The 26305-nt window shown below is 45.8% G+C and overlaps 2 protein-coding genes across 2 annotated transcripts; one reads left to right on the forward strand and one right to left on the reverse strand.

Moving 5' to 3' along the window:
* Nucleotides 1–418: 418 nt before the first annotated feature.
* LOC110327161 (7-alpha-hydroxycholest-4-en-3-one 12-alpha-hydroxylase) lies at nt 419–2435 on the reverse strand. The gene has a single exon (XM_021205904.2). It carries the CDS (start codon nt 2357–2359, stop codon nt 857–859), a length of 1503 nt encoding a protein of 500 aa, XP_021061563.1. The 5' UTR covers nt 2360–2435; the 3' UTR covers nt 419–856.
* Nucleotides 2436–21265: 18830 nt separating this feature from the next.
* Nucleotides 21266–25119, forward strand: Krbox1 (KRAB box domain containing 1). The gene is made up of 4 exons (XM_021205912.1): nt 21266–21306; nt 22822–22904; nt 24073–24199; nt 24926–25119. The coding sequence occupies exons 2-4, from the start codon at nt 22869–22871 to the stop codon at nt 24997–24999; spliced, it is 237 nt and encodes a 78-aa protein (XP_021061571.1). The 5' UTR covers nt 21266–21306; nt 22822–22868; the 3' UTR covers nt 25000–25119.
* The last annotated feature ends 1186 nt before the right edge of the window (nt 25120–26305 follow it).

Genomic DNA, 26305 nt, shown 5'->3' on the forward strand with positions numbered 1-26305 from the left:
TCGGTTGACTGTGAGAGAGGATGTGAGGTGTTTGGAGTACGCTCATGGTCACGGGTGAAGAGCAGTCCGGAGCAGAGGGGCAGGAGCGTAGGAAAGGGAGCCATTCGACAGAGCGTGGGACAGATGCTGAGTTTTGCATGGACCTAGCCTAGCTGAGGAGCTGCGAGATCCCACAGGGAGATGGAAGGCATGTGGGCAGAGAAAACCAATACAGTGGTGCCCTTGCAAACCACAGGGGAAAGATGCAGAGCAGACACAGACATAGAGGGGGCACCTCAGAGTGGCTCCTGTATCAAATGTGGCCATTCTCCAGGCTTGGCTCCCAAGCCCGTAGCCTGTGGCTAGACCACTTTCAAAAGCACCAACGAGTTCAGGGAGTTCTCTAGAAGTTCTGGGCTAAGGGAAACACACCACAAAACAAGCCTCAACATAATCCTTTGCTTTTATATCTATTAGGAAATTAACAGTTGCACACATGGCTCAATTCCATTGAGCAACATCTCCGGAGTCTGAGCTGGTAGGATTTGGAGTAAGGACATCGAGTAAGGCAAGTTGGATGGGTCAAGGCAGCATTTGCAAGATGCCATTTGACTCACAGGAGCTGGTCTGTCCTCCAGAATGAGTCAAATGTGGGCGAGTAATCAGTTGTAAATTGAGCTGACCACATGTGTTCCTCCTGAGAGGAGGGTCAGGCAGAGACCACTGGAGGGATGGAGACTTAAGGGGAGCACGACAGATGTCTGAGATGTCTAGCGGGCAAGACAGCAGGGATGCCGGGGAGAGGAAGGGGCGCCTCAGAGCCAGAGGACGGGTATTCAGTGCTGCTCTGGGCTGCAGGGTGTGCTCAGACCCGAGCTCACTGCACTGGCTTCAGGCGATAGCGGAAGCGTACCTCGTGGCTGGGTTGTGAGGTGCCGAAGCCCCAGCGCCTTGGGTCAAGGGGGGGCACAGGCATGTCGGGGTCGACCAGCTCGAAGTCGAAGTACATAAGCATAAGGAGGACAAAGGTCTTCATCTCGCTGAGGGCAAAGAACCTGCCGGGGCACTTGGAGACACCCGAGCCCCAAGGCATGTTGTAGTGGTGGATCTTCTTGCCTGACTTGTAGAAGTCCACTTTCCGGGTGCCATTCGGGTTGAGGAACCGATCATACTTGAAGGCTGTGGGCTCTGGGTGGATGTCGGGGTCCATGTGCACTGAGAGATAGGGGAAGAGAGCCACCTTATCTCCACGACGGATCTGGTACTCTTGCCCGCTGGCCATCTTCAGGACGTAATCCTCCTGCACCAACCTGAGGAGGGTGGGGGTGGCACAGAGACGCAGAGTCTCCTCCATCACGCTGTCCAACACGGGAGTGTGTTTCAGGGCACTGGGACTGAATGTGAACGACTTCTCGGCGTCCAGCCTGGCCTCACCCATGACCCGGGTGGCTTCCTCACGCACAGCCTTCATGGCATCCTGGTGCTTCAGCAGGAATAAGAGGACCCAGAAACAGGTGGGTCCCGTGTTCCCCTGGGAGGCCCAGAGCATCATAAAGTTAAATTTGTCCTGCATGGTTGAAGCTGCTCCTCGCTCCCTCAGAAACTGAAGCATGTAGCCTAACCAACTACTTATGCCGTCTTTCTCCAGGTTTTGCTCCACAGAGAGTCTCTGGTGGAAGAGCCGCAGCAGCTGGCTCACTTCTACCCGCTCCCGGGGCCCCAGCAGGGAGTAGACAAACCTGGGGAAGAGAAGGTCAAATCGGCGGAACTTCGTGAACAGCTCATCGGCTTCATCCAGATCTTGCTGCTTGTCCTTGGTGTAGCCAAATAAGCTCAGGAAGCCAGCCTTAAACATGATTCTGTAGCAGAAGTGAAAGAGGCCGTCTTCACACCAGGAGATGCCACCCAGACTCGAGCCTTTGGGCCCTAGCATCACCAAGGATAGGCTGTCCAGCATAGTCTGGTTGAGGTTCTCCAAGCCTCGCCCCATCAGATGCTTGGTACTAGCTGAGTGGATCATCCCGTGGTCCTCATCTACAGACTGGTACCCAAACACCTTGAGCACCAGTTCTTTTGCATACGACACGAAGTCCAGCACTTTCTCTGTGTTCTTAATGATGGGACCAAAGGACAGGGGGTCCATGACAAAGGTGAAGTACTGGCCTCCAAGCTGCACCGTGAAGACATCCCCATGCTTGGCCTGCATCCCCTTCAAGAATTCAAACATATTCTTCCGGAAAGCCATGGCATGACCCAGCCAGGGAACAAAACCCTTGTCCAGAGGTGGCTCCCAGGGCCTGCGGCGCCTGAGCATCAAGGACAGGCACAGGCATCCCACAACCGTGAGCAGGGCTCCTAGCACTGGATACCACAGCGTCATGGCTAGGCTCCAGCAGGCTGAGCTCCACTTGTCAGCCCTACAGCGCTGGAATTGCTTTATGTGGCCTTCACAAGTTGGCAACGCAAAGGTCCATGTCCTTGGACTTCGCTCAGAGGATGGGACGTGGTAAATAACTCTAGTTAGCTGACACAGGGAGGGAAAATGTTATTCTAATTTAACACACAGCACAGCAGAGCTTGGCCAGGTAAGAGGAGGAAGGGCTGACTAGAGAGACGATGAAAGAAAAGAAAAGCCACAGGTTGTGTGCCAGCTATGCACTTTGCTCTGACTGTTCAGGTGCAGCTCTGGTGTGTTATCTCCATGTTTGCCTGCCTTGAGTCCACCTACACCGACTGCTCACACTTCTGTTCATTCACACCTCAGTTCATTGGCTAGCTCATTCACTAAATGTATACATCTCTTTCCTCGTCTGTAAACTATTGTTTCTAAAGTGCATGCCCGTGTGTATGTGAGATGTGTGTGTGTGTGTGTGTGTGTGCATGTGTGTGTGTTGGGAAAGGTACATGTTTGATGGCATCGTCCTCTGCAAAATCTTCACCTTATTTTGTTTAAGATTTTAAAAATTTGCCGGGCTTGGTGGCGCACGCCTTTAATCCTAGCACTCGGGAGGCAAAGGCAGGCAGATTTCTGAGTTTGAGGCCAGCCTGGTCTACAAAGTGAGTTCCAGGACAACCAGCGCTGTACAGAGAAACCCTATCTCGAAAAACCAAAAATAAAGATTTTTAAAATTTACCTCTTCCTTCATTCCTTCCTTTCTTTTCCTTCCTTTCTTCCTTTTTTACTTCCTGGATTATTTTTCTTTACTGTATGCATATATATGCATACACACACACACACACACACACACACACACACACACACACACACACACATATGTACTTGTACCATAGCCATGCCTATCTATGGAGACCAAAAAAGGCATTGAATCTCCTGGAACTGGAGTTACAGATGGTTGTGAGCCACCTGGTGTGGTGCTCAGAACTGATTTTGGGTTCTCTGGAAAAGCAGAAATGCTGTTAACTGATGAGCTACCTCTCCAGCCCCTGTAACTTATTTTTTTTGAGTCAGGATCTCTCCCTGAACTTGGAGCTCACTAACTACATTGGCCGACCACTGAACTCCTAGGATCCTTCTGTTTTTACTTTAGGAGTGTACTGGTGAGCCTAGCTTGAGCATAGCAGACCTCAAAGCCCACCCCCACAGTGACACACTTTCTCCAAGAGGGTCACACCCACTCTAACAAGGCTACCTCCTAATAGTGCTACTCTCTATGAGACAAGTATTAAAATACATGAGCCTGTGAGGGCCATTTTTATTTAAACCACCACACCCCATGTCGGTGTTTTTGGGAGGCAGAAGAGAGAATTCATAAAAAGCTCTTTGGACAGTGTCTGGCTCAGGTTAGCTTTCTCTATTTGTCATTGCTTGTTGTAAAGCTTTATCACATACTTTGCTCCCTCCCATGGTGCCCATGGCAACTGTGCATTCTTTCCTAGGGTTTCTTGCCCTGTGGTTTTAAAGATGCCTTCAGATGATACAGAGTCTTGCTGAGTCATGTTCACCTCTAGGTTGTGAACAATTGCTGTGTGACTATCCAAGGCGTCTGGTGAAGCCTTAGGCTTGAGGGAAGCTGAGCACCTGTCAGGGTGATAACTCCAGCAGCGGATGTGGAGCGAGTGACTCTATCTGTGGGAGCTCGGAGAACCCCCAGACTGGGGACACTTCAACAAGAGGCTCAGGCTCTTGTCCCAGAGTCCCTCATCTGGACTTTCCCTCAGGGCCTTGCCTGTTCAGCTCTCTAATACAAAGATGGAATCCTGTGCTGTAAATTGCTAGGGGCAAGAGTGACCTCAATCCCTTGTCTTGTTCCCTTATGGCTCAGTATACAGTGGGAAGACCTGACATCCCTCTAATCAACACACGAGTCCCTCTGACAGCTGCCCAGCCTTGGGCTTTGGAAGTAAACCAGGAGCTGTTGAAGAGTTTCCATCAGACTTCTGCTAGTTTCCTGCAGGAGCAGCAGGTGAGTGGGTTAGTAGAGACCCTGTCTCCTCAGCTGGCCTCAGATGATATCTGATGGAAATTTTAGCTTTGGGGTTAGATGAAACTCAGGCATCTGCTTGTACACTCTGACAGGACTGTAGGCAATGAATAGCTACTTAGGGGTCAACAAACCCCAAAAGAATTTGGCTTTGGATCTGCAACATTTCAGCTCTCCATACCCACTGAACTTTTCATCATCCAGTCCAACAGAATAAATACTTTCTGTCCTACAACAGAATGTGTGCCTTTCTTTTTCTGGAAGTTTCTAAAACTATTATCTAACTTCCTCATCCATGAATAGGGGCTTAGATTCCTTAGACCATCGCTATGTAAGTTCTGCTAACTGAGCTTCCTCTGCCTCAAGGAGTTCTCCCCAGCAAGGAGCAGGGACTATCACACCCTGCCTCGAGAAAGTCCTCTGTGATTTCAACTGCAGGATGTATTAGGACCATCCCATCTCTGGGGCTTTGGGTTGAGCCATAAACTGTGAGCCAAACACATCAAGATGAAATCTGTCCTGCAGTTTTAATGCATGGAACATTTTAATTTCTTCCCTTTATCCACCCTCTCCTTCCTAGAGCAGCCTCATGTAGCCAGTCAGAATGTGTGCCTGCGTGCATGCATGAGTGTGTGCATGTGTGCATGAGTACATACGTACATGATGCATGTGTGCATGCATTTGTTAGAGTTTCTATAGCTGTAATATAACAACATGACAAAATCGAACTGAAGAGAAAAGGGTTTAATCTCAACTTCCAAGTCACACTTCACTGTGGGAAGCCAGGGCAGGGATCAAGGCAGGGACCTAGTAGCAGAAGCCGAAGTAGAGTCTGTGAAGGAATACTGCCTGCAGGCTTGCTTCCCATGACTTGCTCAGTCTACTTTGACTACCAGCATGGTGTGGAACTGCTTTGCAGTGTGATTAACCTTCCTACACCAATCATTAATCAAGAAAATGCACTATAGTTTTGCCAACAGGCCAACCTGGTAGATGTTCATTTTTAACTGATGTTCCTCTTTCCAGATGACTTGCAGGATCAGGTTGACAAAAACTACCGAGGACAGGCTCCTTCTTACTGAGGCTGATTTGCTAAGAGCTGGCAGCTTAACTGGATCTGAGACAGAACCAGTTAGTCTCCATAGCTGTGAACTTTAGTGTCTAATGAAGGAGAAGAGTTGTTATACCACTGCCCCAGATATACAAGTACAATTATGCTGAACAATGCAGAAATCAGAACGCGATAGGACTCACATCAATTGTGTGGCCGAGTCGAGCCTGCAGGATAAGACAAGGTCACACTGTGCTTTGAAGGGTGTTGGTGCTAGTGGAAGCAGAGTGAATGCTCAGCTTAACATGTCAGTGCAAGAAACACAGCTTTCACCTCCAGGTGAATGGCATAGTTTATTCCAGAGTGGAGTGAGTGTCCAGGGCCTGGAACATGAATTTAGATGACCTCAAATTTAATATTGCATTATAGTGATGTTTTTGTAGAGTTTTTATAACAAAGATCCTCATGACTCAAGAGACTTTTCAGAAACCGGGGTGAAAACATTAGGAAGGTGGCTACAGAGTAGTGGGGACTCTCTGCTGTAGGCTTCAGATGCTAAGGAAGGAGGTTACAAAATAGCAGGGACTCTCTATATAGGTTTCAGATGCTAAGGAACATGGCTACAGAGTAGTGGGGACTCTCTGCTCTAGGCCTCAGATGCTGTCAGACAGTTTTAGCTATTGGGTTGGTAGAGGCTAGGGTTCTGCTTGTAGACTCCAAAAGTGTTGCTGAAAATATTTACTCTCACTCCAGGGTTTCTACCTCGCCTTTGATTATTCAGTTTCCAGATAAAAGAGACACACAACTTTTATTATTTATAACAAGCCTCAATCAGCACAAGAGCTGGGCAGATATCGATCCTCCATGCTATTATATGTATTTCCCAGCTAATAATCCCATTATATAATTTGCCATGTTTCATCTGGGCTGCTCTTAACTCCAGCTAGCCAGCCCACATGGCCATTATTTTAAGATTCTTACCCCATGGTGGCTCCCTCCCTTTTTTTCCACCTTCTTCTCTCCTTGTGATCTCCTCAGCCCCCAAGCCCGGGAACCCAAGACCCTGCCTGTCTCTCTTCTGCCCAACTATTGGCTGTCAGCATCTTTATTCACCAATCAGGGATAGCTTGGGGTTGCAGGGGGGGGGGCAAGGTTACACACCTTTGGATTTGTGCAGACTCTCTTGTCCCTGGAGGCAATCAGGTCTTGGGAGCCAGTATTTAGCATTACAGTAAAGCAAAAGACGAAACCTCAAGAATCCCCCCCCCATTTTTTTTGTCTAATTAAAAAGGCTCCTTCTCTTATAGAAATAAACAGCACACACACAGTAGGGACAATATGAAAAAATTATAAAAACTATAAGGTATGATATACATTCAAAAAGTCCAGTCTGTTTGTATTTGTCAACTCAAGAGGAAGTATTTTATTATCCCATCCTGGTGAGTTCAGAGTTTTGTATCTAAATTATTTCCTATCCTAACTTGTATTACCGTCCTAAAAACACCTTCTTCGACCTAGAACAACTTCTTAAATCCTAAACCACTTAAGCTTATAGTAAGATTAAGACTATCCAGTCTTCAACCCCATCAGAGGCCTGAAAAAGAAAGAAATATTACCTGAGTATGGCTGTGTCTAGCTGTAGTTCTGGCTAGAGACATTTTTATGTCTCAGCCAATTTCAGGGTTGTTCCCATGTAGAGGGATCAGCAAGTCATCTGTCCTGTTTGGTTTTCTTGATTTTTTTTCTTCCTGTCTGCAGCCAAGATCTCCAGGGAGTCTTCCTCTAATCTTATCTTATTACTTTGGAATGGACCCAGAGCCTTTTCTTTTTTCTTTTTAAACACAGGATAAACAGAACCTCTCTCTAACATAGCATGCCTTTAGTCCAGCAATTTGGAGTCATTAAGAATATAGATTGGTCCATATTGGTGTATTTTGTTCATGTTAGGCCCTGGTTCTTCTTCCCAGCTCCATGTTCCAAATATATATATATATATATATATATATATATATATATATATATATCTCAGACTCAAAATATATTTACAAATACCTTGGCCTGGTCCAACAAATTGTTGCTTGGCCAACAACAAAGTATTGGCTAGTCTAATAAATAAATGCCATGGGGTAAGAATCTTAAAATAATGGCCATGTGGATTGGCTAATTTAAGTTAATAGCAGCCTAGATGAAACATTGCAAATTATATAATGGAGTTATTGGCTGGGAAATACACATAATAGCATAGATGACAGATATCTGCTCAGTTCTTGTGTTGATTGTCTTAGGGTTTTACTGCTGTGAACAGACACCATGACCAAGGCAACTCTTATAAGGACAACGTTTAATTAGGGTTGGCTTACAGGTTCAGAGGTTCAGTCCATTATCAAGGTTGTAGCATAGCAGTGGCCAGCCAGACATGGGGCTGGAGGAGCTGAGAGTTTCACCTTTTGTTCTGAAGGCAACTAGGAGAAGACTGGTTTCCAGGGAGTTAGGATGAGAGTCTCAAAGCCCACAGTGGCACACCTATTCTAACAGGGCCATAACTCCTAATAGTGCGACTCCCTGGGTCAGGCATCTACAAACAATCACACTGATTAAGTCTTATACATTAAAGGTCATGTGTGTCTCTTTCATGCAGCAACTGAATGATCAAAGGTTGGGCAGAAACTCCAGATTGAGAGTAAATATCTTCAGGAACATACTGGGTTAGGTTGTTCCTTCGCTAGGAGGCTAAGATAACTAACGGTGTGCTTTGGAGACGTTGGTGGGACTGGGTGGAAACTAAAATGACTGACATTAAGTTCCTACTGTGTGCATGATTCATCAGTGGTTTTCCTCATTGCCCCTCAGACTGTCGCTGTGGTGGTTTGAATGAGGAGCGCCCTCCATGAGTTCAGGCACCTGTACAGAGGGTTACAGCTGACAGCCCAGCAGGGAAGGGTCAGGCATTACAGCCTTGCTGGAGGAGGTCTGTCATCAGGGACAGACGTTGAGAGTTCACAGCCTCTCTCTACCTGTTGCTCACTGTGCTGTGCTTGAAGACATGAACCCTTAGCTTCCTGCCCCTGCCTCTCTGCCTGCCCCTTGTTGCCTGCCTCCCACCATGATGGACTCTCACCCCTCTTCAACCGTAAGCCAAAACAACTTTCTTCCATATTGCTTTTGCTTGTGGTGTTTTATCGCAGCAACAGAAACAGAATGACACCATCAACATTCACTTTTTGAAATTTAAAAGTTACATGTAATGTGTGTGTGTTGGGTGGGGTACTTGTGCATCTGAGTACAGTACCTGGGGAGGGTATTTGATCTCCTGGAGCTAGAGTTACCAGGTGGCTGAGCCACCCAATGTTAAAATAAATAAATAAATAAAACAAATCATTTTTCCTCTTTCCAGCCCCTGCTTCCAGAATGAGACTAATCACTTATTAATAAATACCAAAACACAGGTTTGGTTCATTCCCTGGCTATCTTGTAACTTATTTAACTCATCTAAATTATTCTGTTTTCCACATGGTTAGTTAAGCTCTCCTCAGTTTCAGGCATCCAAGACCAGGGTGAATCTCATCTTTATCCTACCCCGAGTTCAGCTATCTGCTAGTTTATATCCCTCTCCTCAGTGTTCTGGTGTGGGGTGCGGGCAGGGAGATCTCCTTAAAAAAATCTCTCAAGGCTCTGACTATTTCCCAGAATTCTCTCTCTGCCAGTGTCCCACCTCAGCCCATTGACCACAGTGTCCCACCTCAGTCCATTGTCCCACCTCAGCCCATTGCCCACAGTGTCCCACCTCAGCCCATTGCCCACAGTGTCCCACCTCAGCCCATTGACCACAGTGTCCCACCTCAGCCCATTGACCACAGTGTCCCACCTCAGCCCATTGACCATAGTCTTTTCTGTTGACAGGTGATGCCTACAGTCCCTCAGGGACTGCTCACATACACACCCTCTGCTTATTATAACCTCAATTCCAGACTCCCAGAGGAGAGCATGGTTAGGCGTATAACATTGTGTAACACATGTAGGCGTAAAGTAATGCCAGTGTTCCCTAAATGTTTACTGGGGACACAGAGCAAAGTTCCAGAAGCCAGTCAACAACCGGCCTTTGTAGGCCTCGGGTCTGCTGTAATATGCTTTTACACTGTGACTGTTCCCATGTGCAGATCCTCAGTTCTGAGTGGTCTGTTTGCTGTGGAGCCTGGGTTCTTCTCTACCCGTTATGTTCTGTCTACCCGTTCCTCATCAGCCATTGCATTTGTTCTTTCTGTCAGGAATGTTATTCTGTCTCCTTGCATGACCAGTTCCTTCTTAGTGTTCAGGATCCAGTTGACATTTGCAGTCTGCCTTGTCAAGGAGACCCTCCTGTCTATGCTCTGGGACATGTCTTCCCCTGAAGGAACTCAATGTGTATTTCTCTGCCTTGGTTTCTCTAAAGGTGAAATCAGCCTACATCTTTGTCTCTACCAGCCCCTCCCCCCATGCCGATAATTGGCAATCAGAGGAAAAAGCCCTGAGCAGTGTTTGTTAATCTCTGACGAAACCGCACCATCCTCGCTGAAGGAGGGTTTGATAGCCATGTGAGTCGTCAGCTTTCCTGAGACATGGGAGCTGCTGCCAAAGTGAGCTTTTTTGTTTTCTTTTTATTTATTCTTCTCTCATACAATACATTCTGACCACAGCCTCCCTCTCCACTCCTCCCAGCCCTCCCACCATCTACCCCCTCTCCCTGATCCATTGCCCCTCAGGTTCCTTTCAGAAAAGGACAGGTTTCCCAGGGATATCAACTGAGCATGGCATAGCAAGATGCCATATGACTGGCGTATACCCTCATATCAAGGCTGCATGAGGCAACCCAGTGGGAGGAACAGATTTCCACGAGCGTGGGGAGGTTAGGGTTTCTGAGGCAGAGTCTCACTGTGCAGCCCTGGCTGGCCTGGAACTCACAGAGATCTGCCTGCCTCTGGCTCCTGGGTGCTGGGATTAAAGGCTTGCTTGACTCCACCTGGCCAGACTAAGTCCCATAAAGGAAGCACTGGTTTTTAGGAGTGAATTCTCAAGCATACTCCATGGCACAGAGCGAGTGTTTTATAAGCATCGGTAGGGGAGAGAATCATCGTCCCACACCATCTCCAGCCACTGCTTCAGACATTCGTATTTTACAGATGAGAACAGTGGGCACAGGGATAAGGGCTATTCCTTGAGGCACAGACAGAAGCAACAGAGTCACTGTTAATGTGGGACAGAAATTAAACTAGAAAATAATCCATGGCTGAATGTGGTGGAGCACGCTTTTAATCCCAGCATTCAGGATTAAAAATTATTATTCAAAGAATGATTGACAACTGACCAAGAAAATTAAATAAGTACTGTATCAAGTAAACTCTATTGAAAACAGTGTGAACTAAAGCAGTGTGAACTGAATGCAGTGTGAACTGAATGCTGGACTCTGGGCAGTGTCGTCTCTCGGATCAAAAAGAGTAAGTTTGGTCATAGACAGAGCTGCTCGCAGCCTTGGTTGGAGAAGTTTCTTTTAGTCATAGGCCCAGTTGACTCATAACTGATCAACGTACTAAGATTAAGTCAGTGTTGAGTCTCAACTTGAAATGTCAGCATCTACCTCTCCCCGAAGGCTCAGGGAACAGCCACAGAAGAGGGAGCAGAATGAATGGGAGAGCCAGAGGGTGGGGAGGGCTGTGAGATGCTGCCTTCTGGATCACATAGCCATTGCATCCAGGAACTCCCAGAAGCTGTGGGTGTCTGCGTAAGATCAAGCTGTCACTATGTCCACGTGGACGGCAGGGTGCTCGCTCGTGGGGCATATATCTTAGCTGAGGAGCTGTTGGCACTTGACAGCTTCAGCTGAGAGGAATCAGAGAACTCAGTGGTCCGCAAAATAGGTTAGCCAGATGATCAGCAAGTGGAGGTCCTGCTGCCAAGCTCCAAGGACAGAGTTCAGTCCCTATAAGGAGACAACTAATTTCTGAGAGTTGTTCTCTGACCTCCAAACATACACTGTTGTGGTACCTGTTCTTCTCATTCCAGAATGAATAAATAAATGTTAAAAGGAGAGAGCCTGAAGGTATGGAGCTCAAGAGAAGTAGGGGACTATAACCAGGACACATTGTATGCATGCATGAGATTGTGAATAACAGATAAAACATTAGTTTTAAGAGGAAACGGAATAGGGTTGGAAGGTATTTAAGTAAGATGAGCATTTGGGTTGGACCTCTGAGGACTCTTAAGGCCAGGCTGGAAAAGGGAAGATGTTGCTGTCAAGAGAACCATTTGGAAGGCCTTAAAGGAACCGATACACTACAGAGGGAAAGCCTGGCCTGTCTGTCTAGTGCAGGGCACCTTGTGACTGAAGCCTGGGTGTCAGTGGACATCTGGATATCCCGTCTGGGAAACTGACCTTCAGTTTAGTACCACAGAAAGCCCTCAGGGAGCACTGGGTTCTTAGCAGTCATTTACAACCTCAGAGGAAGAGCCCTTACTGCCAACGTCTTCAGAGTGCTTGAAGTAACCAGAAAATATAAGCCCTCTCGTCCCCCACACCCACACAAGAGCTTTGTGAAATACTTGTCTGGGATCACGGCATTAGGCAATATTTCCAGAAGTGAAACACCTTTGTGGGGTTCTTGAAGGCCAGAGAAACTTGTCCCTCCATACGGAGGCAAGATTTCTACCTATTGGCTGTGTTTGATGACACCTCTGGTGAATCACTGTCTTCCTGGGGATTGCTGTGCTCTGGCAAAACATCTGAAAGTGACTCGGTGACAAATGACAAAGCTGACGTGTGTGGGGCTCGCTGGGTAAATGGAGCTCACCTGACAGTCAGTGGGGGCAACTGCAGCTTTGAGTCAAGATGGGCACGCATGGGAGCATCCGTGTCTTCTCTCCGGGGACGAGGCAAGGCAGAACTGTCAGTGACAGAGGGGAAGGAGAGGGAGGAAAGGAGAAGGGTTTTGCTTCTCCAGAGAGAAAAGACCCAGGAGGGGTGTGCTATGCAGGCTGAGATGAACAGAGCTGCCTGGGATGCTTTAAGAGCACGTTGGACGGCAGGTCCCAGAGTAACATGGAGAAGTTGATGGTGGGACCGCTGGGCATCCCTCTGCCTGGACAGCGGCTACTCTGGAGCTCTAGTTGCTTCCAAGGGAAAGTGCGACGCACGCTTCATGGCCATGTCTGCCCAGCCCCATGACAGGCGGGTGGACTGTGTCTGGGTACCGGCTGGAGCCAGACTGCCCAATAAGGACCTTGCCCTCTAAGTATTGGACTTCTGGGTTGTGACTGCTGACAGTTGCCCCATCAGAAAGCTGCAGACCCAGAGGCTGGTTTCCTGCTGGCTGAAGCAGTTTCTAGAATAAAGAGCTCTGCTTGGTGTCAAATAACAGCCATGGCAGCTGATGAGAGGCCACCACGTCCAGGGGTGGGGGTGGGGGTGGGGGTGGGGGTGGGGGTGGGGGTGGGGGTGGGGGTGGGGGTGGGGACTCAGGTTCAGAGAAGACCTGAAAGGATCGTAGACTTCTACCTAAGCTGATTCCCTTTGCAGATGCAGCCCAAACCCTAAATAAATGTAAAATGTCAAACTCAGAGAGGACGTGGTCCCAGAGATCTTAAAGGTCCTCAGGGGTCTGCAGGAAACTGTGGGCAGAATGTTTTAGTTGTGTCAAGATCCCCAAGAGAGACAAGTCAAAGGAAGAAAGGTTTGGTTTTCACTCATTGCTTCTGTTATTTTTGGTTCTGTTGCTTGGGCCTGAGAAAAAGTAGAACAGAACTAGAGTAGCCCATGATTTGAGCCACCTGCTTCACAGCAGCCAGGCTCAGGGCGTGCCCCAGGGGCCCACACCTTCCTTTGACCCCCTTCCACCACTCTCAGTGATGGTATCCAATTACGAATCCATCCATGAATGGATTAATCCAGGTGAGTCCAGCGCCATTACGGCTCAGTCACATCCCCAAAGTCCATTACCTGGCATCCAACCTGTAGGCCAGGAGCCTCCTTTGGGGAGCATTTCAGGTTCCAGCCAGAACTGGAAAGCAACGAATGAACACGATTAGAATATCGGCAAAGAAGGTGTGCTTTCTCTTTCCACTCTCCAGGCCCTAAAAATAAACGGATTTAAGAAAAATAGTAGAAATCACACAGCAAAAGAAGGAGTTTAGGAGCCGAAAAGGGACTGTAAGGGGGAGCATGCCAGAGGGGTCAAAGCGGGATCAGCAGGTAGGGAACCAGACTGAACGATGGACTTGAACAACTGACAAAGATGGGGGAAACGAGCAGACAGTATGTAGGGGATTCAGCAGTGTCCACACAGAACAACACATGCATAACAAGACTCCCAGAGGAAACAGAGAAAGGCAGGAAAGGACTATTTGAAGAAGCACCATCTGAAAAAAAAAAAAAAAAAAAAACAACCAAGTTTGATAAGTAAATGATAAGCTCATATGTTCACATCATAACCAAATGGTCAAAAGCCAGGTGACAGGGAGTGAAGCTGACGAGGGCCCAGGGTAGGAGACTCAGAAAACCACCAAGGTTAATAATTCCAAGTGGGCAGGGAGGGAGATACACAGGGAGAGACATTCTCAAATGTATGGAAGCTCCCCGCACCTTCCCCTACTGGACCACTCTGGCAAGAAGTGTTCCAGGGTGTCCTTTAGATGGAAATGAAGTTAGACAGTAACATAAAGCTGTGTGAATGGCTGGCAAGATGCGTGGGGTAAGGGCAATGAATGCCTAAATCCAATCCCTGAGAACCACACGGTACTCCCATGGATTCAACTTCCGCATGCCTGCTGTGGCGCGCGCGCGCACACACACACAAACACACAAATGAATAAATGTTACAAAGATGCACAAAGAAAGGAATATTTATGAAAGCTAAGTGTGAGTGTGTGGCCAACAGTGAAAGCAAGTATTGTGATTTTCATTTCAAGCTACTTTAAATTTTCTGTGATTAAAAGTCACGCCTGCCTCCACACCCAGCAGGCGGGCTGCTGTTAAAGAGGAACAGAAAGCAGCTGGAGGCCTGAGGGTGCGGAGGTGAAACTGGAACCTGGTGTCCTGCTGATGAGAACAGAGAGTGGCATTTGCTCAAAAAGTTAAGTTAGCACAAGAGCTAGATGTTCCTACTTTAAGTAGAGACTGAAAAGAAATGAGAACATTGAGTGCGCCTGTGCACTGCGGCATTACTCACCATAGCCACTAGGTGGAGCACCTCACGCTAGCAACCAACAAAGGGATAAAAAGATTATATATATATAAAATCTTTTTATCCCTCTTGTGTGTGTGTGTGTGTGTGTGCGTGTGATATATATCACGCACACGCACGCACACACACACACACACACACACACACACACACACACACACACACACACACTGGAATGTTATTTGGCTCACTTGAATTGTCATCTTTCCATCCATTGATGCACCTATTTGTCTATGCTGTGTCTTGTCTCAACCCTGAGGTCTAGTTGAACCTGCAGCTTGGCTCTGTACCTATACATCTGGGTTCATTTGTGTCTAGCAACTTGTAGCTCTACACCGAGGTCTCCAGGTATAGACCTCTGAACTTACACACACACACACACACACACACACACACACACACAGAAGCTAGTATGGATAATTAAAATTGGAATGGAGGAACATATATTTGTTAAGTGCTAGAAATTGAGACAACTTGGCAATTTGAAGTAAAGCAACTAGTGCAGCTTATGAGCTTAATGTTGTTAATGCAGTAAGTTATAATGCTTGGAAAGACAAACATGTCCGCCCGTCTCTGACACAGTGTACTCAGGACAACTTAAGGTTGTATCTCAGTTACTGTTACTGCTGTGCAGATACCATGACCAAGGCAATTTATAAAAGGAGAGGTATATTGGGATTTACAGTTTCGAAGTTTAGAGTCCACGGCTGTCATAGCAGGGAATGTGAAGGCAGGCAGGCAGGCAGGCAGGCACAGCACAGCAGCAGTTCTGGAGAAGTTAGATCCTGATTCACAAACGCAAAGTAGAGGGGGCGAGCTAAACTCGGAAGGGCATGGGCTTTTGAAACCTCAAAGCCTGCCTCTAGTGATACATCTTCTCTAATCAGGCCACACCCCTAATCCTTCCCAAACAGTTCTACTACCTGGGGACCAAGCATTCAAATATATAAGGACCATCTTCATTCACATCACTACAGATCTGACATTCCCCCAAAGTACCTCTCGCCTAAATGTAATGTATCCTTGTGAGGGGGAGGAGTGGACAAAGCAACGGCTATTATGAGAGACCCAAACACACCCCTCCCTCCATGCCTATCCATGGCTACTGTAATTTGAGAGTAAGAAAGACAGTCAGAGAGTAGGAGACATTTTGTGATGGTCAACTAGATTGGGACACTTGAAAATCACTTATAGTGATCACAAACTGAGGTGGTAACTCTGAAGGAGCTACAGTATGGCCCACCTGTCAGAGTAGGAAGACATTCCAGGAAGTAAAAGGGCTACAGGTGTAGCTCACTCGGTGGGAGAACATGTGTTCAATTCCCTCCAACCAACCTCCATACATGCATGCATACAAATATAGGAACTATTGACCTAATTGGATGTGTATGGTGCACATAAGACATGCAGAAGGGTAGAGAACAGGAGAAGCCCCTGGCAGACACTGGCCACACTGGTTATGGAGCTGTGGAAGGTGAAGAGCAGCCTTAGTTAACAGGGAAATACCAGGATCAGCAAGAAAGTTCAGTGTGCAAAAGCAACTCCTGGGTCCCATAATAGAAGGAGAATTCTCAGATTGTCCTCTAACCTTCCCACACGCAGACTCACATGTACATACATGTAACATGCTCAAACACACATGTGCCCACACATGCACAAATATATATCTACATACATGCACACACATACACAAACACACACATGCACAAATATACATATGCACACACATACACAATCACATATGTACACACACATAACTGGCACAAACACATGTATACACATGTACACACATGTACACACTCGGTTTTTAGAAGGAGAAAGCATCTTAGGGCTCAAGGAGTCAGGGTAGAGATAGAGACCATTAATTTTTCTTTACCATTCTCTCTGGCTACAAATCATTTCTTATTTCCCAGAATCCTCTAAATAGCTACTAGTTCTGGAGACAAACAACCTCAGCAAGAAAGAGCACAGAGGGTTTAACCCTAAACATGGACACGTCACTGTTGGCCTCATTGATGATACTGTTTTTTCATAGTGTTAGAAATACTGTTCTGGGTCACAAAGAAAGAGACCACCTAACTAGGGCTTTATCATTGTGATAGAAAAATGACCAGAAGCGACTTGGGAGAGAAAGGGCTTATTTCATCTTACACGTCCATCTTACAGTCTATCACCGAGGGAAGTTAGGGCAGGAGCTTAAGCAGGACACGGACAGAAGCAGACACCATGGAGTGGCACTCCTTGTTGTCCTTGTTGGCTTGTTCTTATGGCTTGCTCATTCTTATTGGCTTGTTCTTATGGCTTGCTCATCCTTGTTGGCTTGTTCTTATGGCTTGCTCATCCTTGTTGGCTTGTTCTTATAGCTTGCTCATCCTGCTTTCTTGTACAACCCAGGAGCACCTGCTAAGGGGGGCACAGTCCACAGTGGGCTGGTTCCACCCACACCAATCACTGACAATGCCCCACTGGCCCTACTACAGGCCAGTCTGATGGAATTATTTTCTCATGAGGTTCCCCTCTCCAGATGAATGTAGCTTGTGTCAAGTTGACCAAAACCAAACCAAACCAGAGCAATAGGACATTTCATGTTTGGGAGTGTTGACTCCAGTTATGGCTCTTTGTGGACCAATGTTACATTTTTCTTTGAAGTTTATATACTTTTGACTAGATATAAAGCCTTTATCATAGCAAAAATGAGATTATCGATGGTTATTCAGTAAAGAGCAAATTTCCTTCTTACTCCTGTCTCTTGGTTCTTCTCAGTCAATCACGATCAACTACTTTGCATCTTTCTGGAAATGCTCTTTATCATTGGTCCTGCTCACTGAAAACTGTATTTGCTGTAGGAGACTCTGCAGAAAGACATCACCCAGGAGAGCTATTTTAGAAATCTCAACAGTGATTGTTTCTTCTAATCTGCCCAGTGTCCCTTACGAAACCATTTGTGGATAATCCCCACTTCCTGCCACCCTACTTTATCCTGCTTCCTCGAGGTCAGCCTATGGAGTTTTTGAGGGCAAAATCCCCTTCACAACTAGATCCTTCATCTTTCCCCTCTGCTCATCATCTATCCAGCACCCAGCCATTTATAAAAAGCAATGAGAAGATTCCCAGTCCCTAGTCCTTTAAGAACTCTTTCACCCTTGCCTAACAGACCCCACTCACCACCACACTTCCTCAGCCACTCTCTGCCTGCACGATCCCCTTCCTCCCTCTGACACCTACTATGCCATTACTGTATTTGAACCAGCCAACTCAACCCACCTCATCACCACATCTGTTGATTCAATGTCGTTCAAGGTTAAACTCCAGGTATACAAGGACCCCTACTTTGTTCTTATACAACCCTCAACACAACTTGAGGCTGTCCTATCCGGAGAATATTTTGTCTTAAAAAAAAAATGAGAGCATTGTCTAAGAAAACTGAGATGTCTTCTCTCAGACATTTTACATGTCTCCATACCCTTTTTTGAACTTTTGTCTCAACTCTTCAGGAGGTTTCTTCTGTAGAACATCAACTTGTGTTTATCTCCCAGGTCTGGCATCTGTACTTCTGTTTTCCAATGTATGGACACTGAATTCCTCCCCAATGATCAAACTGAAATGACCTCCCTTTTTGCCTCAATTCTCTCCTCAGCCCCAATCTCCTCCCACTGACTGCTCTTCTTGTCTCAACTTCTTGTCTCACGCTTCTCTTCTGTCCTTGGTATAGACAGCTGGCATCTCCCCAACTCTCTTATTTCCAAAAACTTTCCATGGCTGTTTCTGAAATCCCAGATGGAATAGCTGCCATTATCACAACCATCTGGAACCAAAGAGAGTCCCTGCAGGTGTCGGTAGTTCTTAGAAATTACAGAGCTTAGAAATTACTGGACCTTCTTCCGAACGAGAAAGAGAGTACCCATTTTTTGCTCCAGCAAGAGTGCTACTTCTATATAAACCATCCCGGGGTAGTCTGAGACACAGCAAGAAGATGTCGTGCAGAACATCCAAACTCTGCCAGCATTCCATCTCATAAGGACAATGGTTCAATGGGGGTGATGGTGCCCTGGCTGACTCCCCTTTTATTTATTCTCTTTATTTTCCTATTATTAACATTTGTATCCTGTCTTTCAAAAGCATATTTATTTTTATTTATGCATATGTGTAGATGTATCTGCATGTGTATGCACATATATGTATGGTGCTCAGGAGGCTAAAAGACAGCACTGGAGACATAGACAGTTGTGAGCCACCTGACATGGGTTTTGGAAACTGAATTCTGTTCCTCTGTAAGAGCAGCAAGTGCTTTATTATTATTATTATTATTTTCTTTATTTACATTTCAAATGCTATCCTGAAAGTTCCCTATACTCCCCCACCCCTACTCCCCTACCCACCCACTCCCACTACTTGGCCCTGGCCTTCCCCTGTGCTGGGTCATATAAAGTTTACAAGACCAAGGGGCCTCTCTTCTCAATGATGGCCGATTAGGCCATCTTCTGCTACATATGCAGCTAGAGACTCAATCTCAGGGGGTACTGGTTAGTTCATATTGTTGTTGCACCTACAGGGTTGCCGCCCCCTACATAAAATAGTAAGTGAAATATGAACTATCTAACCCCTTTTGTCTTCTTCAGACTGAACCCCTTGATTCAGGACACCACCAAAAGTCATGGCAATAGCATCTGGCTCCTCCAAAATTTCTAATTCTAAAATCTGTTCCATGGCCACACCCCAATTCAGCCCAAAGCAACCCTCTGAAAACTATGCCTGAAATCTGGCCCCACTGCTCTCCCAACGCATCACAAAACAAACGGCAGAAAGTATCAGTTCTAGTGACACTTAGTCACATTTAGTGACATTTTTGTCCCCATGTTCCACCTTAGCTGATACCCTGATTCTTACCACCTGCCAGCTGAAATACCCTGTTCGGCAAACAGAGGCCTCACTGCCAGCTCAGCTCTCCTAGCAATGGCTAAGCTCAGATTTATCATCTCTAGAGCCTCACGTTACCTCTCTCCTGACCTGTAGACACAGGTCTATACGTGGGGGGCAGGGCTCTGGTGCTGTGGAGTTGCTTATCCCTTGTCTCTGCATCTCTAATCTAACAAGAAAAGTTGCGTGTGCGTAAGAGATAGAACAGTATAAAGCTCAACTCCTCTCGGAGACATCGGAGCCAGGCAAGCATGCCCATTGCAGGTGCTTGAAGCACAGTCTAAATAAGATTTCAAAGAGGACTCTACACATCGTTTTGCACCACTTTTTTTTTTTTTATGTTAAATGTCTTTGTGGTATACAATAAGATCACTTAGTTCAAGCCTGGATTTTTGTTCAACAGGCCCTCAAGGTTTCTTAGAAGGCATCCATACCTTCTAAATGAATCCAGCCACATTCAGATCTTCCACACCTCTGACTCCTCCTATAGGTCCCTGTAAGTGTAAGATGGCAGGGAACCCTGAGACACTGGAGCCCAGGAACCACACAACTCTGAGAGGAAGCCTCCTCAGCAGAGGCATTGTAGCTCCCAGGGGAAAGTAGCCCTGCTCCACTTTCCCCTCCATCCCATCTTTTATTGCCTTTTTTGATGAGAGAGTCACAACAGGTGGAAAATCTCATGAAAGAGATTTTTTTTCAGGGTAAGGAGGGATGAATCCAGACATGGCTGCCCTCTGTTCCCAGAAGCAGACAACAGCAAATTGGACAAAAGGCAGGGCTTAGGTAGAATTTCTTAGGGGGCAAAGCTTTTCAGAGCAGAGATTTGCCGGTCGGTCGAGGATCGGTGAGATTTCAAGTCCTGAGCTTGGGGAGCTCAGGGATTAGTGGGTTTTCTTGCTCGGGGATTGGTGGCTTTTTTTTCACCACCTTTTCCCTGCATTGGACCTATGGGTTAGGGTGGGAAGTCCTTCCTGGCTGCAGGTGGCTTTGGCTGAGGTGCCACCTCTGTGGAACTGCTGGGGAGGTGGAGAGGAGGTGCTGCCACTGTGGACAGCTCCTGTGGGATAGTTCCTAAGGCTGCAGGCTGAGGCAAGAAAGGTGTTGCCACCATAGGGACAGCTCCTGCTGAGGCGGGAAAGGGGATGAGCCTCCTGTGAAGGCTGCAGACTGAGGAAATGTCCTGGTGCTGCCATTTTTTGACAGTTCCGGAGGGGCATCTTACTGGCTATAGGCTGGAGCAGGAAGGAGGGGCTGGCTGCCACTTTGAGGGGTTTGTAGCGCTGCTGAGGAACTTCAGTTCCAAACGGAGAAAAGCAGCCTTGTATGGGTGAGCCATGTAGGGTGGGAAAATGGTTAGCATCTACGAGAGGGACTCAGCCCTCCTGCTCCTAAGTTCACTTGAGCAGGTCCAATGCCCACTGCCCAGTGGAATAAACATCCTTTCTTCTTGCTCTTGCCTCCTCTCTGATGAGGTCGCTTGGTCAAGAAGCCTGACCCAGGTTCCCCAACTCTCGCTAGACCACACACCTGCCTAAGGCTTGCCTCGGCAGAAGCCGAACAACAGCACAATCCAGATTATGGGGTCCTCCAAGATTCCTAGAGAGACTCACAGGGGATTGGCCGGTCGGTGTGATGACGTATTTCCGGGCCAGGGACCTTTAAAACCTGAGGGCGTGGCTGGTGAGAGGCCATTTGAATCCCTCCATAGGTGAGTGTGAAGAGACATGAGGAAGGCTTGGTTGACATGGACCTGAGGGAGGGAAGGTGGTCCTCGTGGACCCTAGGCTTGCCTACCGGGGTGCTGGAGAGAGGGGCTTGGTCTGAAATGGGAAGAGGGCGTTGTGGGCACGACGCCTGGGCGGGAAGAGGACGCTGTGGGCGCGAAGCCTGGGTGGGAAGAGGACGCTGTGGGCGCGAAGCCTGGGTGGGAAGAGGATGCTGTGGGCACGATGCCTGGGCGGGAAGAAGGCGCTGTGGGTGCGACGCCAGGGTGGGAAGAGGGCGCTGAGGGCCAAAGGCTTCTATAGCCTAACTGCAGGGAGAGACATGGAGGCCCCAATCAGGCTGGGCAGGGAGGGTGACACCTGGGCCTGCGAGGAAGAGGCTTGAAGTGGAATAGCTTGAGATGCAGGCAGGAAGAGCCTGCTGGGGGCCTTGACACCTGTGCAGGAAAATGGCACAGTGGGCCTTAAGCAGGTGGACCTGAAGTGTAGGACAAGGCCAGCGGAGGACATGGCATTTTTGTCAGGGTGTCTTCCATTACTTAAATCCTAGTGCTGCTGATTACTGTATTAATGTTAATTCCCAAACAGGTATTTGTAAGAAAGCACCTAATGTGCGTTGGGCATAACAGTTTTCGATGTTTATATGAAAAATGTCTTGACTTAGCTCTTTGTACCATCCTTTATACTCTTCATATTTTTATGTGTTAGATATCCATGCCACAGGCAGTTGTTCACATCTCAGGTATTATCTTCAAGCATAAATCTTGCCCATCCACTCCTCTGAACAACAGCAGGCTTACTTTCTAATTATTAAAGGATGAATTTACCCAGAGCAGAAAATATAAGAAATGAAACTGCTTTGCTTCCCTATACTAGAATATTTGAAATCATGTTGTGAAGTTCATAGATTTCGTTAACATGATAGTGTTTTCCTTCTCACTGCTACTGTTATAAAATTGAACAAATATACCCCAACCTCTATTCAGAAAACATAAAACTATTCCTAATAAACCACCTTTAAAATTGTTTGACTTGCTTTACAAAAAAGATAGTAGTTATTATTAAGTAGCATGGTGCTAGGCTGGTTCTTAGCTCTGTCAGCATTCAATGGATTTTATGTATACACTTATTCCTCTTTTATCTGAACTCGATGGATCTTAACTGTGAGGAATGCCAGTTTTCTTTGGTCAGTTCATAACGTTCTATTCACTGTTTTCTCTACCTTATCATCTGTCCTTGCTGTTGTCTCTGGATTACTGAAATTATACTTTTAACAGTACAGGCGATCATTACACATTTCCTGGCTGATCCTGTTCTCCATTTTGCATTCTCCATTGTGTCTGCCACCTCACTTTTGTTAAGACTAGTATTGCTACTGATAAGAAGTAACTGATGAATAAATACTTCACAAGGCCTTCAAAACAGGATGAATCAAGGATTGTATGCTGAAGAAGACAAGTAGAGTTATTATCACTAATAGTTTCTCTGTTTACCTTCAGGTCCTGAAAAATCTAAGCCTGTATTTGCTACAGAACTGAAAGATTTGATGATGGAAGATATCTCCATAAAAGCAGAGCCTCAGGTGTGCTGGATTGTCTTTCTGTACATATCTGTGTGGGTTTACAATGCTATATATGTACATATATACAAATATGCACATATACATGTATATGTAAATATATACATACAAGCATGTACCTATGAGTGCATTTACATTAATCTATTGTTTATTTTAGAAATTTCTCACTGAGGTTTAACTGACATTCATGTTTCAACTGTATATCTCACTTTTTAAAATATATACATTCATATGACTATCACTTACGTTAACACTTTAAACTGTTCTCCTTTGTGCCCTTTCCAAAGCCACGGGATTGCTCCTCTCTCCACACTGGGGGTGCAGATACCTGCTCCCATCCCCAGCTCCTATGTGGGTGATAGGGATCTAAGTTCACATGTTCGTGCTTGTGAAACAACTATTTTACTCACTAGACCATTTTTCCAGCCAATGATATCCTCCCAACACCTCCGCCTGACACTGGACTGGGCACTGAATGCAGGGCTCTGTGCATACTATGTGTGCTGCTTACTTTTATGTTAACTCGACACAAAATCAAGTCATTTGAGAGGAGGGAGCCTCAACTAAGAAAATGCCTTCAAAGCCTCCAGGCTGTAGGCAAGCCTGTAAGGCAGTTTCTTCATTAGTGATTGATAAGGGAAGGTCCAGCCCTTTGTAGGTGGTGCCATCCCTGGGCTGGTGGTCTTGGGTTCTATCAGAAAGCAGGCTGAGCAAGCCAGGGTAAACAAGCCAGCCTCTGCATCAGTTCCCACATTCAGGTTCCTGCCATGTTTGAGTTCCTGTTCTGACTTCTTTCAATGATGGACTTCAATGTGGAAAGGTAAGCCAAATAAATCCTTTCCTCCACAACTTGGATTTGTTCATGGTTTCTCATCCTAGCAATACTGATTCTAAGACACCAGGCAAGCACTCTACCACTGATCCGCTACCCCACTGCAATCTTGTCTTTTGGTGGATATGGGCACTCATTCTCGTGAGATTGTATGTGTGCATGTGTGTGTGAATGAAGTTGCTAGATAATGAAAAGTGTATTTGGTTAGACTTACTATATGCTCTACAAAAGTGTTCTAGAACACTCATCCAGTTTGTACTTGTTATACTTGGATCAGCAGCACACAGTTGTGTCCCGTGATTGTCTGATGTCTAGGAGAAATGTTATTTGTGATTTTAGGAATCAGTGATATTTGAAGATGTGGCTGTGTACTTCACGGAGCAGGAATTGGCCAGCTTGACACTTGATCAGAAGGCCCTGTACAAGGAAGCAGTGCTTGAGAACTTTGCACATGTGGCTTTTCTGGGTAAGGGTTCTGTACTGTAGATCTCTGCTTGGGTTCTCAGACTGAAGGACCTGCTTACAGCTATTTGCCAACTCCAGGGAGATGCTTTGTCTCGCTCGGTGACTTATTGCTTCATGTAATAGAAAGCAATGATAGAAAGCACACTTCTTCGGTTTTTTTTTTAAAAGGCCTTGCACAGATATATGTTAGGCAAGTGCTGGACCACTGAGTTACATCCTTAACTGTGCTCCCATTTAAATTATTTTTTTACCTTTTAAGGAAAGTTTTTAATATATTTTGATCATATATAATGTTTCATTATAACATTTTCATATGTGAGTGAATGTCCCATTACCCCTCACATGACCCTACTACCTAATCTCCTTCCTTTTCACAGCTAGTCCCTGTCACGTCCATGTCTAAACTTTATGTGTGCCTTAATGAATTTGATGTGAGTTACTTATAAGATCTTCAGTGTTTTGTATATTAAAATGCTTTTATTTAGGTGAACTATTTAGAATAAAATTTGAATATTTCACGGGTTTTATATATATAAAATCACACTTTTGTGCTCTCCCAGCTTGGCACAGTTACTCCATTTATATGTTCTGTACAGTGTTATATAATAACAAGTTAAAACAAGGAAGTTATTTTTGCTTTTTATGATAACATTAAAATTTAAAAATCACGTGTATATTGAAACATGTTAAGGTGGCTTACAGACTCTGTGATTTCCCTCCCCTTTAGGATATATTGAAAAACTGAGGACGTACGCTCAGCTGGTTGGGGCAGAAACATCCAGGGTGGAGGCTTTCTTCTAGGTCAGGTACCGGGGAGGCAGAGCCATGTTACTGCTGTCAAGTGCAGTCTTTTCTGTAGCCATGCATATTTCTTTAGATGTAATGCTTTTTAGTTCATTAAAGTTGTCCATTATCATGTGCAAAGCAGGTACTTGTGTCCTTTTTAAACAGCTTTATGAATGTAGAGTTCACAAACCATACAGTTTATACTGAAATACAAAAAACTTACTCAGCAGATGAAGAAAGATTATGAGGGGCTAGAAATGGGCTTTCAGATTTTGGTGGTGATCTACAGAATGTAATGTCTACCTCATTTGAAGTTTGGACTGGAGTCCAGAGAAAAGGAAGTTTCTTTGACCAGATAGTGTAAATATTGATTGACACAAAATTCCACATATTGATCTTCCACATATTGACTTTAGACTTGAGATATTGCAGAGGAGCACACATAGAATTTAAGATAGCTCTGGGATGCTACGGCCTCTGAATAAAATTGGGCTTTACTGATAAATAAAGGGCTGTGGCAAAAACTTCTGGGCTAGTGTTCTTTGTAAAGTACTGCTCTACAGAAATCCCTGTTTGAGTAGGCGCTGGCTGGCTGCCATTCAGAGTGTCATATCTTCAGGTCCAGCTCTACTCCTATCCTCTCCAGTTGTAACACAGTTGGGAGATAGGAAAGGCACACCTTTTTCCCAGCTTACTTGGTAGGTTGAGGCAGGAAGATCACCCGAACCTACTGGTTCAAGACCAGTTTGCACAACATAACCCAGCCAAAAGAAGAAAACAACCAAAAGTAAAAAATAAAAAAATAAATAAATAAATAATAAAAAAGCTATTTGAACTAATTTAAAAGTTAAAAACACCAAAGTCAATATCTGATAACATTTATACATCTTTGCTCTGATTCCTCGGCGTGTTCTGTATCTTCATGCTTGTTTTACATTTAGGTGTCTACAGTGTTGAGAATAATTTTATTTAGCTTAAAGTATATTGTATTGGAGAAACTACTGTGAATGAGTCTTTATAACTACATTTTGAGATATTTCAGTGTTAGTAAGCTTCTGGACAAATACACTGTTTCATGAAGTACCAAAGTGGCACTGCCACACTAAGAAAACTGGAAGCAGCCATCTCAGCAGTGTAATTCATAAATGTGCAAACCACAAGACTGCTTTAATTTAAGATATTTGAATTGTTAAGAGTTGCCTGTTGACTTGTATGGGCTGGGCGTGGTGGTGCACACCTTTAATCCCAGCACTCGGGAGGCAGAGGCAGGCGGATTTCTGAGTTCGAGGCCAGCCTGGTCTACAAAGTGAGTTCCAGGACA

This window comes from Mus pahari, chromosome 10, assembly GCF_900095145.1.
Source record: "Mus pahari chromosome 10, PAHARI_EIJ_v1.1, whole genome shotgun sequence".
NCBI lineage: Eukaryota > Metazoa > Chordata > Mammalia > Rodentia > Muridae > Mus > Mus pahari.

What these genes read in the sequence shown, in the direction of transcription:
- Krbox1 (XM_021205912.1), top strand. Translation starts at nt 22,869, where the DNA reads ATGATGGAAGATATCTCCATAAAAGCAGAGCCTCAG. An exon ending in CCATAAAAGCAGAGCCTCAG is followed by an intron (nt 22,905 to 24,072) that starts GTGTGCTGGATT and finishes TTGTGATTTTAG; the next exon opens with GAATCAGTGATATTTGAAGA. An exon ending in TGCACATGTGGCTTTTCTGG is followed by an intron (nt 24,200 to 24,925) that starts GTAAGGGTTCTG and finishes CCTCCCCTTTAG; the next exon opens with GATATATTGAAAAACTGAGG.
- LOC110327161 (XM_021205904.2), bottom strand. Translation starts at nt 2,359, where the DNA reads ATGACGCTGTGGTATCCAGTGCTAGGAGCCCTGCTCACGGTTGTGGGA.